General features: G+C 41.1%; 3 protein-coding genes across 3 annotated transcripts; all 3 read left to right on the top strand.

The window, feature by feature from the left end:
• The first annotated feature begins 1,166 nt into the window (after positions 1 to 1,166).
• On the top strand, positions 1,167 to 3,551 carry LOC102702886 (translation machinery-associated protein 22). The gene is made up of 6 exons (XM_040520226.1): positions 1,167 to 1,614; positions 1,756 to 1,820; positions 2,134 to 2,215; positions 2,395 to 2,462; positions 2,581 to 2,664; positions 3,215 to 3,551. Exons 1-6 carry the CDS (start codon positions 1,359 to 1,361, stop codon positions 3,272 to 3,274), a joined length of 615 nt encoding a protein of 204 aa, XP_040376160.1. The 5' UTR covers positions 1,167 to 1,358; the 3' UTR covers positions 3,275 to 3,551.
• A 3,883-nt stretch (positions 3,552 to 7,434) lies between these two features.
• LOC102699737 (NDR1/HIN1-like protein 6) lies at positions 7,435 to 8,805 on the top strand. The gene has a single exon (XM_040520135.1). It carries the CDS (start codon positions 7,577 to 7,579, stop codon positions 8,420 to 8,422), a length of 846 nt encoding a protein of 281 aa, XP_040376069.1. The 5' UTR covers positions 7,435 to 7,576; the 3' UTR covers positions 8,423 to 8,805.
• A 3,677-nt stretch (positions 8,806 to 12,482) lies between these two features.
• LOC121053304 (mitogen-activated protein kinase 7) lies at positions 12,483 to 13,554 on the top strand. Its single transcript, XM_040520081.1, has one exon. The coding sequence runs from the start codon at positions 12,548 to 12,550 to the stop codon at positions 13,049 to 13,051; it is 504 nt and encodes a 167-aa protein (XP_040376015.1). The 5' UTR covers positions 12,483 to 12,547; the 3' UTR covers positions 13,052 to 13,554.
• The last annotated feature ends 893 nt before the right edge of the window (positions 13,555 to 14,447 follow it).

Raw genomic sequence — 14,447 nt, 5'->3', positions numbered from 1 at the left:
CTAATATCTATACATAACAAACCAAGAACAAAGGGAAGAGATAAGGGAGAGAGAGGTGTGAATGAGTGGATGGGCCGCTAGGCTCGACCGGGAAATTAAAATGAGATATACACAGGCTCAATACATATGTGGGATCATCTGTTTGTGCCAAGTCTTTTTCTAAAACCAACACGGTGATATGGTCATTTGTTTTAGTTCAATTTTTTTCACCTAGGGTGCATGGGAGAGGCTATCAATGTCGGTTTCCGGGGAGCCGACACAGATGACCCGAGGATTTGAGTGTTTGTGTGGTTGTGACATATGCTCAGAGAATGGACACCAAAGGTAGGTAAGTATGTAGTCTCGTTGAATTTCTATCGAAAACATACCCATGTGAGTGATATTTGTAGGCATTGGAATTTGAGCCAGATGCCCGTTGCATCATTGAGCTTTTATGGTACTCCCTCTAAGGCACTGTTAGTTCCTAAAATTTTTTCCTAAAAATATCGTATCGAATCTTTGGACGTTTAAATAAAACATTAAATATACATGAATATTAAAACTAATTACACAGTTATGGAGAAAATCGTGAGACGAATCTTTTGAGCCTAATTAGTATATGATTAGCCATAAGTGCTACAGTAACCAATATATACTAATGATAGATTAATTAGATTCAAAAGATTCGTCTCGCGGTTTCCAGACGGAATCTAAAATTTGTTTTATAATTAGACTACATTCAATACTTTAAATATGTGACCGTACGCGCCGATGTGATCTCTCTCAAAAATTCAAAAATTAGATCATTTTTGACCTTATTTTGTCTGCCCAAAATAAATTTATCTTTGAGCAATAATTGCATTAGATTTTATAAAAGTATAGAACATTTACACTGGAACTAGATAAAGAAACAATTTCATCGGGATTTGATAAAGTGATGGACATTTTAGGGTTTTTTTTATTATCTCGGGACTACCGCTAGGCTTCCACCTCCCGACCCAGCCCATATAAACAAGACGAAAGAGAAAAAAAACATTCGAGATCCTAAAAGGCCCAAACAAAGGAACCACCTGTCTCACGACGGCCCGGCCCATCTATCATAATAAAGGTGGCATCGCTGGGCCTAGCCCAGCCCACTAGAGTTCTTCCCCACCCTTTCTCTCTCTCCTTTTTTTTTTCCTCTTCAATTCCACGATAATAAGGAAGGAAAGGGTGGAGAATCGCATCCGATCCGAATCCGGCGAGCCGAATCAAATCCGCCGCGAGCACGCGCAGCAAATTCGCCGCCCTGAGACCTCCTCGCCGTCGATTCCTCAGCATTCCTCCGCGCGGAGTTAGCAGGAAGCGGGTGGGGGAGCGGGGCGGAGAGGCGGGCTGCGATGGCGGCGGAGAAGCCGGCTCCGGTGAGGGTGCTGTACTGCGGCGTGTGCGGCCTCCCCGCCGAGTACTGCGAGTTCGGCTCCGACTTCGAGCGCTGCAAGCCGTGGCTCCGCGCCAACGCGCCGGGCGTCTACCCCGAGGAGCTCCTCGCGTCCTCCTCCTCCGCCGCCGCCGCCGGCGACAAGGACGTCGACAAGGTCGGGGAGCGGCTGCGGGGCGTCGGGATCTCCACCGCCGACGGCTCCACCAGTGCAGGTTAATTCTCCCCCCACCCCCACTTCTTATTCTGGTGATTCTCTTTGCTGGATTAGTTGGTAGGGTTACTGGATGCCAGACTCCGATCTGGGCTGAATGGGTGATAGTAATTTGTAATCTGTGTGTGCTCCGACTGTGCAGGGGATGCTTCGGCGTCGAAGCCGGAAGAGGTGAAACGCTTGCCTGGTGGAAAGGTCAAGAAGAAGGTTGGTTCAGGACTTCCCGTAGCTCATAGAGCTCAATTACTGCCGTTTGCGCGTGATGTCAAGCCATATAATTTACTAATACATGCTGCTTTGAAACTGAGTAAATACAATCTGATGATTGGTAATGGTTATTTTTGTGTTCCGTATGGTGATTATGGTAATGGTTGGGTTTAGTGTGTGCTGTGGTCATTTTGAGCTCAAAAGCTATTGTGTTAAGGCCTTCTGGTTTGAGTCCAAGCTAGTCAAAATCAGCGTATACAAAATTTTGGTTGAGAGAATACCATTTTTGACAACTTTCCTGTTTGTCATACAGGATAAACAAGAGGTTTCGATCGAGAAGATTGTCCGCAACAAGCGCAAATGTGTTACAGTGGTGAAGGGCCTGGAATTATTCGGTGAGTGTTGTTTTCATAAACGATGAAATGGTTTTGTATTAAAACAGGTCAAGTGACTGAAATGGACATGATTGTATTGTAAACTTTGTACATGAGTTGTTATTTGAATATTGAATCCTGGCTTATACTGAAACTAGAGTATAAATTTATTGATCATAGTTTGTTGCCTGGACCATTAGGTGTCAAGCTGAGCGATGCTTCAAAGAAGTTGGGGAAGAAATTTGCTACAGGAGCCTCTGTTGTTAAAGTATAACAGTACTCTTGACTATTTGAGCAATGAGAGTAACATGGCTGCACTCTTTTCTTTTATATCAATGTAAGCATTTTTTTTCCTTAACACGTGTCCATTATTATCTCTTTCATAGGGCCCCACTGAGAAGGAGCAAATTGATGTGCAAGGGGACATATCATATGATATCGTGGAGTTCATTACAGATACTTGGCCTGATGTAATTCATTCATCTTGTCCTCATTTCATTATCATCTTTTAGTTTTGTCACCTTTTATTGTTGACATGTTCAATATCATTATGATATTCTATCCATTTGTGAATTATTTTGGTTTCACAACAATAGCTAGAAACATCGGTGACTTATTCAATTAAATTCTAATGTCTTTTACATCGAAAACAAATCAAATCAAGGTTAATAATATGCTTCTCTAATCTGTATGAGATGCTCCTCGATTAGTATAGGAGAATAGAACCATGGTAACATTTGGTGATCGTGTATCCAGTGAAAGATTATAACAGGTGAAAGCAATGGGTTTTGTACAAAGAGTTCTCATTCATTTTGTCACGTTTAACTTGGAAGGTCTAAAGGCAACGGGGGACTTCTATCTCCTTTGGTCCAAGTCTATTTCCTGATACAGCCCTTTCCATGACACCATTTTGTAAATTGTGCCATTATTTTGTCACCATCACTTGATTGCCTAAGGCGTTGTAAATTCAAAGATAATTCTATGCTATTTATTGAATTCTCGTCCATTCCTACTTTTCAGGTACCTGAGTCAGCCATTTTTTTCGTTGAAGATGGAGGAAGGAAGGTTGCTGCTGCTTGATGTTTTATGGCCACAAGGCAGAATACCAAATGGAGTTACAAATATAGTAGAAACATAAGACAAGAGTATGCCTGCTAAGGTATGGCTCTTACATGAGCTCATCAATGCTACTCCTCCAAAGACAAAAAAACTGTTCCATTTCGTTTTTGGTCTTAGTTCACAACTGGTGTTTTATTGACAACTGGTCCCATGTGTATCAACTTTATCCTGCAAGTCAGTTTGGTATTGCTAGCCATTTGAAGTGGCAAATGTTTGTTGTGGACTTGCAAAGAGTGCAGATTAACAGAGTCTCTGCCGTTTCTGCTTTCATAGAAAATGGTTGTATCACACTCTGCAAGTTCTTTGGGGGTTCACAAATGGTAGCTATCATACGTTGTGTATAGTAGCCAGAGACGAATCTGATGGGCTTTATTTGGGCCGTATTGGTCGAGGCCGATCATGCTAGGCTGGATCTCTTGGGCCGTACAAAGCTTTCCTATTTTTTCCCTGTTCCCCGTTAACAAGGTCCAAATTAAGCCTATTGAGAATCGAATTTCCGTGGGCAATTTTAACAGCGCTTTATTTTCAAGCTGCACTCCTATAGGAGCTTAGAAACTGTGATCTACCTCCCAGTCATAAAATATAATCTTGAGAAAGAACCTGAATGGTAGAGAGAAAAAAAAAACAATTATGAGAACGGCTCAAGGGTTACACTGCAACATACAATCTGTTGCTCCCCCAAAAAAAAGAAACTAAAGAACACACATATGTTTCAACATCCATGCATACATAAGGGAGATCAAGATGTATCTCTCGCCACCTCCTCCTATCCCAACCACTGCTGTTGGCTGCCTAGCTGTAAGCTGTTGCATGGTACTACTCAATTAAGCTTCCATTTTTTGCTTGGCCAGTGTTAATGGCAACGTCATCAATCAATAATGTGACTAGGCAAATCAGGAGGCTTGTCAGTCACTGGTACCCATTGCTGGAACACAAAGTTTCAGTTTACAAGTAAAGTGTAGGCATTGACAAGGCCGTGTTTGGTGCAGTTCGAGTAGTCCGTCGTTTTCACAGCGATTTCTTGTTTATGGAGAAAAGGAGGGAATATAAATGGCTGGGGCCATGTTTGGTTGGTCTCAGGTAAATAGCAGATAGACCAGCTACGCTCATGCACTCATAAAAAAAATATCAACATCGCTGTAGAAACAAAACTAAAAAAAAAACAAATGGCAATGTGATGCGTAATTAATTAATTTCAGCCGATAACCTGGTGACCTATTTCTAACTAAGAAGTTACTAACTACCTCTCTACCACCAAAATATAGTTATGTATCCAGATGTAGGTAGAAATAACTGTATTTTAGGACTGATGTATGTATTAACTATAAGTTACATTTGAGTAGAGTAAAATTGGCAGAAAAGGCTTGCACATGTTCTATCCACACATGCTAATTAATGTGTTCATTTAGTGAGTGAACGGTTGATGAATTTTGTATACACGCATTTTCGGTCGACGAATGAGAGGCAAGCAGGAAGAATTCAGAAGCAAATCGGCCCCCACTGGAACAAACGAAGAAACGGATGGATGAACTACCTGCTGTATGTAATACAGTAGTACGACGTCAGTTTCCGCAGCTGCAGGGAATGCGTTGCGTTTTCCAGGAAATGGATTTGTTTGTAGCGTTGCACAGCTGGAGCAACAGCCACAAGTAAGCACACACCCACTCACACAGGAGTATATATCAAGAACAGTAATGTTTTGATCCCGAAATAAATCAATTTCTATGGTTTAAACTTCTTAAAATAAATAAATTCCTATATTTTTTAATCTTTTACTGATCTGAAATCGATAATTTTTATTTATCGAACACTCCCGGCATATCGGCCAACTGATGTTGTATTTTGATGATTTCCTTTTCTACTAATGTTGCATTGGAATTAATTAGAAAGCTATTTTTTTCTGGGATGGACAGTATGCAACTATGCATTACTAACCTAAGTACCTAATACTAGGCTACTAGCTAGCTCCCTCGTTTATTAAACCAATAATTAAGACCCCCACAGGCATATGATAATTCATGTGGCCAGCATTACAGTTGTAAGGTTTTAAGCAAGCCAATGGGTAGCTAGACTAGCTAGCTCAACCTGTCCTTATATGCACACGTTTGATATTAGAGGTTGGATTCAATTCTATTGCCCAAAAGAAGTTACTATAGCTTTCTCTCCATCATTATTGCTACCTCCTTAACAGCTAAATTATTAAATCAAGGGAAGCTGTCCAGTACTCTGGCCATATTATTAGAGTTGTTTTTTTTTTATATTTTCGTAACAGAGTATGCTTCAGCGCTAACTTTTAAACCACAAATAATACAGATAGAAAGGTTTTATCCATAAACTATTTTTAATTGTTCTGTTCATTTTTCTTCAACCATATTAGCCGTAGTCCAGCCAAAGGATTAGCCAGATTGCTGATGCATTGCACAATGCACTGTTGCCAGATGGGGTACTCACATGCTGTATTGATTTTGTCCTTAGCTTGCAATGCTTACACACATCCACTCAATTCATGGGAGAGAATAGATGCACGAGATTTCTCACGTCACCGTCTCTTGCATTCAGTGATTCGTCCTCGTCCGGTCCCAACCACCATCCATGCAAAATGCTCTGAACAAGAACAGCTCCAATTGCTTCAGAAATTGAAGGGAGAAAAGAAACCAAGTACTACGTACCTGACGAGAAAATCTTGTCACCACACAGGATGGAGATACACATGTACAGCCCCTCCTAATTAATTAATAAATCTTCCGGATAATGACAGAATTTATAGTACGTAATTTTGGTTACGCCGTTAATGAATTGATTAATTACACAGTGAGTAGTACACTGACGAAAACATGCGTGCATGGACTTGAATAGGAGTATAAGTACCTTTGGTTAGCTAAAAACTGAAAAACCTGAAAAACTGAGCGAAAACAGCCATCGTGATGGATCATCAGCTCAAAACTGAAAAAAACCTGAAAATCACATGATCTGATTTTTTTAAAAAAAATTGCGATTATTAACGAAAACCACATGCCAATATGCCATTAATCTCGCTTGGTACGAATTCACCGAACGTCCACGAACGCTACTGGCATTTGTTTTTGAATTGGTTAGTGATTTTCTGGACTCTGCAAGTCAATAGGAACAGGGAACTTGCAGTTCTATACTAAAGGCGGCTAATCTATAGTTTATTATGTACTAGTGGTAAAGTTATGCTCAGGACATTACTAAACTCGACTGGTTAAATATGGTAAGGTTATGTCAGGGGCAGTCTGCATGTTTGCAAATAAAAATTAATTTGTGAATAAAAGTTCTATATAAGTGCTCTTAATGATCTAAAAGCTAATGTTGTAAAATAAATTCTGATGAAAAATCTCCAAAATTAACTCAAAATTTATAAAATTTAAGGTTAAAAATTCAAATTTCATTGCTTTATATTTTTCCTTAGTGGTTCAACCATTAAGAACAAAATATTAAAATAGTATCCTAAAATTATATTTTCTCGTCTCCACAGTCCCAGTGTCTTGTAAGCTGTAAACCGTATCATCCATAAAAATGTCAAACAAATACTGACTCATGGATAAATATAAGATCAAAATATTTTATAATACGAAACACCGATATTAGTAGATAAATCTGGAATGGGATCCTCTGCATTTGATTATAAAATACAGAGATGCTACAGTAATTTATATTTGGTATACCTCTCAACCGTTAGATCATAATGGATGACCGGGATTTACCCTATAGCTATTGCTACAGTAGCAAACTGGAATTACTGTTGCTACAGTGTTAAATTCACTTAGCTCGCATGAACAGTAATTCTCTGTATTACTCCAGAGAGGATCCGGACCGATAAATCTGTAAAACAAAACAGTACCGTTCTCAAAAACGGCTAATTTTGCACGGAGTGATGATGTGATGGATGGCGCCAAAGCTGATTATTTTTCCCGGGAAACAAACTGTCACCGATGATGATTAAGGAAAGGTTTCCTCGAAACCAGACGACAAAAAATTCTTTTTTTTAAAAAAAAAGAAGAAATCAGAGTGAGTGAGAGAAAAGGCAGCAGCAACAAATGATTTGGTGAGGTCGAACCATCCGTGAGGTGAGCCGTCTCTTTTCCCTCACCTTCTCCTCGCCTTCCCCTCCTATAGATCTCCTCCTCCTCCTCCGCTCTCCGCCCAGCCGGAATCCAAGCCTACCACCGCTGCCACTGCAAGCTGCAACTCCGTCCTTCCTCTCCGAGCTCGCCGGCGGCGGCGGCGGCAGCGGCAGAGGAAATGTCTTCCAATGGCAAGCCCAGCACGCAGGCCCCGGCGCCGGCGGGGAACGGCGCCGGCGGGCCGCCCAAGATGTACCAGCGTCCGATATACCGGCCGCAGGCGCCGGCCAAGCGCCGCCGCGGGAGGTCCTGCCGGTTCAGCTGCTGCTGCTGCTTCTTCTACGCGGTGCTCGTCGTGCTCCTGCTGGCCTTCGTGGCCGCCGTGGCCGGCGGCGCGTTCTACCTGCTGTACCGCCCGCACCGCCCGGCGTTCACGCTCTCCGTGGCGCGCGTCGACAAGCTGAGCCTCTCGTCGTCCGCCACGGCGCCCGCGCTCACCGACTCCATCGACGTCACGCTCACCGCCAAGAACCCCAACAAGAAGCTCGTCTACCTCTACGACGACTTCGCCGTCACCGCCGCCACCGCCGCCAACGCCGTCCCGCTCGGGGAGGGCTCCGTCCCCGGGTTCGTCCACGAGGCCGGCAACATCACCGTCATCAAGGCCACCGTCTCCGCCTCCGCGCTCGCCGTCGACCCCACCACGGCCAGCACCGACATCAAGAAGTCCGGCGACATCGCCATCACTCTCGACCTCGAGACCAAGGCCGGCGTCAAGGTCGGCGGCCTCAAGACCAAGAAAATCGGCGTCCAGGTGCACTGCGAGGGCATCAAGGTGGCCACCCCGGCGCCGCCGGCCCCGCCGGCCAAGAAGAAGAAGGGCGTCAAGCTCTCCGTCGCGGACGCCCCGTCCCCGGCCTCCGTCGACGACACGGCCACCACCCCCTCGCCGCCGGCGGCCACCACCGTCGCGCGCGTGTGCCAGGTCAGGATCCGAGTCAAGATCTGGAAGTGGACCTTCTAGTGATGAAGCCGCCAAAAATCCTAGGGGCCGCATTGCAAAATTTTCGGGCGCAAAAAGTTGAAAAAAAAAGTTGCTTTACTTTTTGTTCTTCTTCTTCTTCACGTTGGAGTGTAGTAGAAATTCAGACCAAAATCAACCGTCGGCTGCTGTAAAAAATGTTTTATGTTTGAATTTGACGAAAATTGGCGAGGGAGGGGAGGGAAGAAGCGACCATCGTCTTCGGAGTGTGAGGCTTGAATTTTTTTCTTACTATTTTTTCACTTCTTTTTGTACCACCTTGGTGTTAGTGCAAGTACAATTTGGGGATTTGTTATTTTTAGTAAATTTGTACTCCAAATTTATCTAAACGTGGCATGCACTAGTATATATTGCCAGATTCTCTCTTTTTTTTTTCAATCACTCCAGATTCCAAACTTCATTTGAAATGTGTTTATTAATTAGCCCAAAAAGAAACTGTAAATGAAGGTGTCGGTGTGTTAGGTTTGCATCACGGCGGGTGTTTGACTAAATTTTGTACGCAAGGGAAATTAAAAAGGCTGTGAGATATTTAAACCAAGTGTAGACTTTTCATGTGGAGCAAGAGCCACAAATGGAGGAATGCCGGCTACAGCTGCGTGACAATTTTTAATTCCGGGCATTACGTGGCTTGTGAAGAGGGTCATGAGTTGATGAGAGCAGGTACAGTGTTACTGTAAACATATTTTAAATAAACATATTTTAAATAGAGAGAGGAAAAGCTAGTTATAAACATATTTTAAATAGAAAATAGGAGAGAAGAGAAGAGTATAAACATATTTTAAATAGATAATAGGAGAGAGAAGAGTAGTGGTTACTAATTTTAGTATGGGCTCCAAGACATATGAGGTCATATATTAATGTTTTGTAAGTAAATATTGTATGAACTGACTATTACTACCTTCGTCCCATAATAACTTTATTTTCTGTTTTTCGTGTCGACCATTCGTCTTATTTGAAACATTTGTAAAAAACTTTAAAAAATAGTCATGTATAAAGTATTATTCATATTTTATCATCTAGTAACAATAAAAATATTAATTGTCAAAAAAATTGAAATAAGATGAATGATTAAACGTTGGACACGGAAAAACGAAAAATAAGATTATTATGAGACGGAGGTAGTAGATTTAATCGCCAACAAATTTGAAATAAGATGAATGATTAAACGTTGGACACGGAAAAATAAAAAATAAGATTATTATGAAACGGAGGTAGTAGATTGATTATAGATAAATTCGAGCCAGTAGTTGGCTATATATCTGACAGTAGCAGTGTAGCAACCGTAGAGACTTTTGATAAAGAGCGTGAGGTAAAACAGTCAGTCTTATCTCTGTAAAAAAAAATGGTTTCTATTCATTCAGGAAAATTTAATAGCAAGAGGAAAATGCTGAAATAATGTCAATTAACTTGAAAGTACGAGCGTAAAAGGTATTGAAGAGATATTACTCCTCGAGACGTCGACTTATGAACAACCGTAGGCAAGGGGCAGGGTTTACCTTTTATATTGAGTGATTTATTTTGATCCTGGCGGTATGGTATTTTCTTTGTTAAATTTCAGCGAATTATGATAATATTTCTGTCGATTTTTATCGTTTGATATTTCAGTTCTTTAAAAAGATTAAAAATAAGTATGATAAAAAACCCTAAAATTAATTCAAATTTAAGATTGAAAATTTAAGTTTAAATTTATAAGCACAAGCAAAAGTGAAAAGATAAAGCTGTATACAATGGTATTACTTGTAAGAGCGAGTATAATACGATGACGTAGACAGAATATAATGATCGATATATCATATTTTTCTTGAGTGGGTGAGACTGAAGAAAAAGAGATTACAGATTCGTAAGCAGTTACAGTGAAAACTCTATCGTACTATGTGAGTAATGTATTTATTTTGTAGTATGTATATATAGCTAACATTTTTATATTATTGACAGTGTTTCACAGAAGTTTAAAGTTGGTTTGCAGCATAATATTCTACTTTATCTAACAGTAGGAGTGCTTGTGGTGAGGAGACGATTAGTCACTGGGATTGGTGAGTCCTTAATTTCAAAGGTCAACACAATCATTAAAGCCGGTTGCATCTTTTCCCAACACGTCAAAGTGACAAAAGAAAGAAACCATGTTGGTGTAGTTGTAGCTGGCAGTGTTAACTTGCTATTTACTCTTTCACACAGGTCCCGTTCATTTAGAAAAAAAAATTTTTATGAGAGATGTTATATAGTCACATATTTAAAGTATTAAATGTAGTCTAATTATAAAAAATTTCAGATTTTATCTGAAAACCGCGAGACGAATTTTAAGTCTAATTAATCCGTCATTAGCACATGTTGGTTACTGTAGCACTTATGACTAATTATATACTAATTAGGCTTAAAAGATTCGTCTCACAGTTTTTCTATAACTGTATAATTAGTTTTAATGTTCATGTATATTTAATACTTTATTATATGTCCAAATATTTGATATGATGTTTTAAAAAAAAGCTTTTGAGAACTAAACATAGCCACAGTCGAAAAGGGAGCCGTTTGTGTCGATTGAGATCCTATGCCTTCCAGATATGCAACCTGTTTTCTTGTTTATGTATATACTTATAAACCAAGGTTAAATTTTAAATTTTAAATTTAGAGTAGATTACAGAGTTGTTGTATCGTATTTTTTTAATATAGTTAATAACACATATATAAAAGTTTTATTTACAAATCATTTTTTAATTAAAAAAGTCAAACAAGTCATTGATATATGAGTTATCGTGATCTCATTTGCGTGAGATGAGATGCCAGTACCTTAGACCAACCGAAACAAGGGATCCTCGCCCGTGTGTCAGATTCTCTCTCAAGGAGAGAGCGAGAGCTATTCGGAATTTCAAGATGGAAGAATTCTTGACAGGCTACTTGTAATTTGACAGCAGACACTCTACCTGGCTTGTAATTGCGACTAATAGAGGCATCTACGAGTGGTAATTCACTCTTTCAATATTTTTTTTTGGAAAAAAAACCAATACGGTACGAATTAACATAGAGGTGCTTATACACACGCGTAGCACCTCTAAGAACGCACACATTATCGTTGATGAAGTGACAATAGACATTTCACTGTGGATGGAATCTGAGTGGGCAGATTTTTCCAAAAAGAAAGAATTATAATACTTACAACGTGAGTTACCTAATGTGCATCTCTCTATTAGTGTACCCTCTCCGTTTTACGTTTGATATTTTTTCCATAATATTTGACCATTTATTTTATTTAAAAAATTATAGAAATATAATTTATTTTGCTTATGGGTTGAAATAACTTTAAGCACGACTTATATTTTTTATATTTATATTCAATTTTTGAATAAGACGAATATTTAAATATTAAAAAAATTAAACATATTTACAAATCGGATGCACAGTAGTAGTTTCGATACTTCTCGCAACAGCAGCTCGCCACCTTGGTTTTCACGACGACGACGCGGTTCGCTTCGGTCACAAGCAGCCAACCACACCCACACCACACGTGCGCTACACGCACTCCTTTCGGTTCGACCCGGCCACGAACTACCACGACGACCTCCACCTGGGCAGTCAACGAGTCAACCGCTTCAAGTCTCCAACCGCATGACCGTGATCTCATTTTTAGCTGGAATTAAATGCCTTATTAACTCTTAACAAATATTTCCTCCGTTTTGTAACGTACCATGTCATTGACATGACATTTTTTTCATGTATGTTTTAATCATTTGTATTTAAAAGTTATGGAAATATGATTTATTTTACTTATGACTTATTTTATTATGAAAATAACTTTAAACACGACTTGTCTTTTTTTATTTATACTAAATTTTTAAATAAGACGAATGATTAAACGTTAAAAAACAAACATCTTATATTAAAACGGAGGATTAAAACGGAGGTAGTAATATATAACTAAAATTTATAAATATTTATATTTTTAGTAATTTAAAAGTCAATAACTTAAAAAATAATTTATGAGTAAAAAATCACTAGTATATGGAGTGGACGGGGGAGGTGAGCTCTTTCTTTCTCCGGCGGCCGAAAAAACGCGCGACTTCCCGAAGCGCGCTCAGCGGCGAGGGGCCCGGCGCCACGCGGCGTGACGGCCGGATGCGCGCCACGCCGGTCGTCGCCATGCGCGCGCATGCCCCAGCCCCACGTCCGCGCGCGGGTGGTTTGGCCAATTGGTTGCTTCATATACGTGCCCACCACTGCACTTGGCCGCGAGGCGAGGAGAAGCGGAACCGCGCCATGGAGGCCGCCGCCGGCGAAGGCGATCGGAAGCGGAAGAGGGACGTGGCGGAGGAGGTGGGCATCGCGGAGGAGGAGGTGGCGGAGCTGATGCGGTGGCTGGAGACGGAGATCTCGTCGGCGCCGGCGCCGGCGCCGGCGCCGGCGTCCAAGGAGGAGGAGGACGACGACGACCCTGCGGCTGCACAGGGGTTCGTCACCATCAACGGCAACGAGGAGAGCTGCGGCCCATCCTTCTCCGCCGCGGCGTCCACCGTGATGGCCTCCGTCGACACCCGCGCCGGGGCTCCATCCCCGCCTACCGTCCCCTGGCCGCTCCCGCCGCCGCCCCCGACGAGGGCGTGGCCGAGTTCGAGCTACTAGTGACGTACGTAGCGTCGCGTATGCGTGTTTCGTTTTGCCGTTTTTGGGGCGGGCACTTCGCCGGACTGTACAGTGTCAGGTGCCGGAAACGGAAACCCAGCACGGAAATGTGGGTGATTACATTTAATTCCTCTCTTCCTTATTACTACAGCTGCTTCTCAGAATATATAGATTCCAGAGAAAGTTCGTCGTCGTCCATCGAGGCTTGGAGCATGCAGGCATTGGTGCCATGATCCATCCATTGATGGCCGGTCGGTAGAGAGTAGAGGCAGTCTCAGTATGGCTGCATATGCACAGTGACAATAACAAATGTCTGCCCAGCCCATCAGAAAGAGTGTAATGCAGACGTTGATCACACCCTAGGATGCAGAGTGCAGTGCTTCCTTCAAGGCATTCAAACACATGCATTCAACAGCACTGCTAGCAGCTCACATTACTGCCAAGTTCCATAATATGCTAGGGCCACGTTCTTGCCCTCCTATAAGTTAACTTATTCGCCTCGTTCTTCGCGTGCACGTATTTTAAACTGCTAAACGGTATATTTTTTATAAAAAATTCTATAAGAAGTTGTTTTAAAAATCATATTAATCTATTTTATATATTTTTAATAATTTATAATTAATTAATCATGTATTAATCTATTACTATGTTTTCTGTACCACCCATAAGTTAACTAATATCCACATGGCCGAACGCGGCCTCGGTTGATCAACTCAGACTCAGATGGACTGAACACTCTTCTGCTGGGAATCTGGCACAGCTTGTGATGTTTTTTTTTCTTTTGGGCGAGAGAAGGTTGTGAATTTAATTGAGCAGAAGCAATAATCACACAGGCCAACCACTGAGTGGCCTACAGCTTTGTTGGGCCTAGACCCAATGGGCTTTTAGTATAACAGGCTACTTTAGCCCATGCGAATGAGAAGGCCGGCCCGGCCCACTATTTGCAGAGCAAAACGTAGTTTTTTCTCCGTTTCAACGCCTCACGGGAGACTGAAAGCTGAACCCAATACTCCTTGCTGACTTCTTTTGGTCATTAAAAGACTAGTCCTGCTCTGATACCGTATTAAGTTATATTTTCTTTATTTTATATTATAAGACTTCTTGATTTTATTTAGATTTATTTATGTGCTAGTGAATTTAGATACATATGCAAAACATATGTATTGATATATGAATAGATTTAGACAATCTTAGAAAGTCTTATAATATAAAATAGATGGAATATATATTAGCCAATTCAACATAAGATTAATTTTTTTTATGAAAAAAGACGGACAATTTACCTATGCTTCAACCAACCATCACGACATTGTTTTTCAAAAGAGAAAGAAAAAAAGAAAAAGAAAACAGTGGTGGTCGTGCTAGAAAGATGGAAGCCTTATAGAAGTATGTGCGT

The sequence above is a fragment of the Oryza brachyantha genome, chromosome 1 (assembly GCF_000231095.2).
Source record: "Oryza brachyantha chromosome 1, ObraRS2, whole genome shotgun sequence".
In the NCBI taxonomy this organism is placed as follows: Eukaryota; Viridiplantae; Streptophyta; class Magnoliopsida; order Poales; family Poaceae; genus Oryza; species Oryza brachyantha.
Note: the sequence above shows the minus strand (reverse complement) of the source record. Positions and strands in the feature narration are given on the sequence as shown.

What these genes read in the sequence shown, in the direction of transcription:
- LOC102702886 (XM_040520226.1), top strand. Translation starts at nt 1,359, where the DNA reads ATGGCGGCGGAGAAGCCGGCTCCGGTGAGGGTGCTGTACTGCGGCGTG. An exon ending in GTGGAAAGGTCAAGAAGAAG is followed by an intron (nt 1,821 to 2,133) that starts GTTGGTTCAGGA and finishes TTTGTCATACAG; the next exon opens with GATAAACAAGAGGTTTCGAT. An exon ending in GAAGGGCCTGGAATTATTCG is followed by an intron (nt 2,216 to 2,394) that starts GTGAGTGTTGTT and finishes CTGGACCATTAG; the next exon opens with GTGTCAAGCTGAGCGATGCT.
- LOC102699737 (XM_040520135.1), top strand. Translation starts at nt 7,577, where the DNA reads ATGTCTTCCAATGGCAAGCCCAGCACGCAGGCCCCGGCGCCGGCGGGG.
- LOC121053304 (XM_040520081.1), top strand. Translation starts at nt 12,548, where the DNA reads ATGCGCGCCACGCCGGTCGTCGCCATGCGCGCGCATGCCCCAGCCCCA.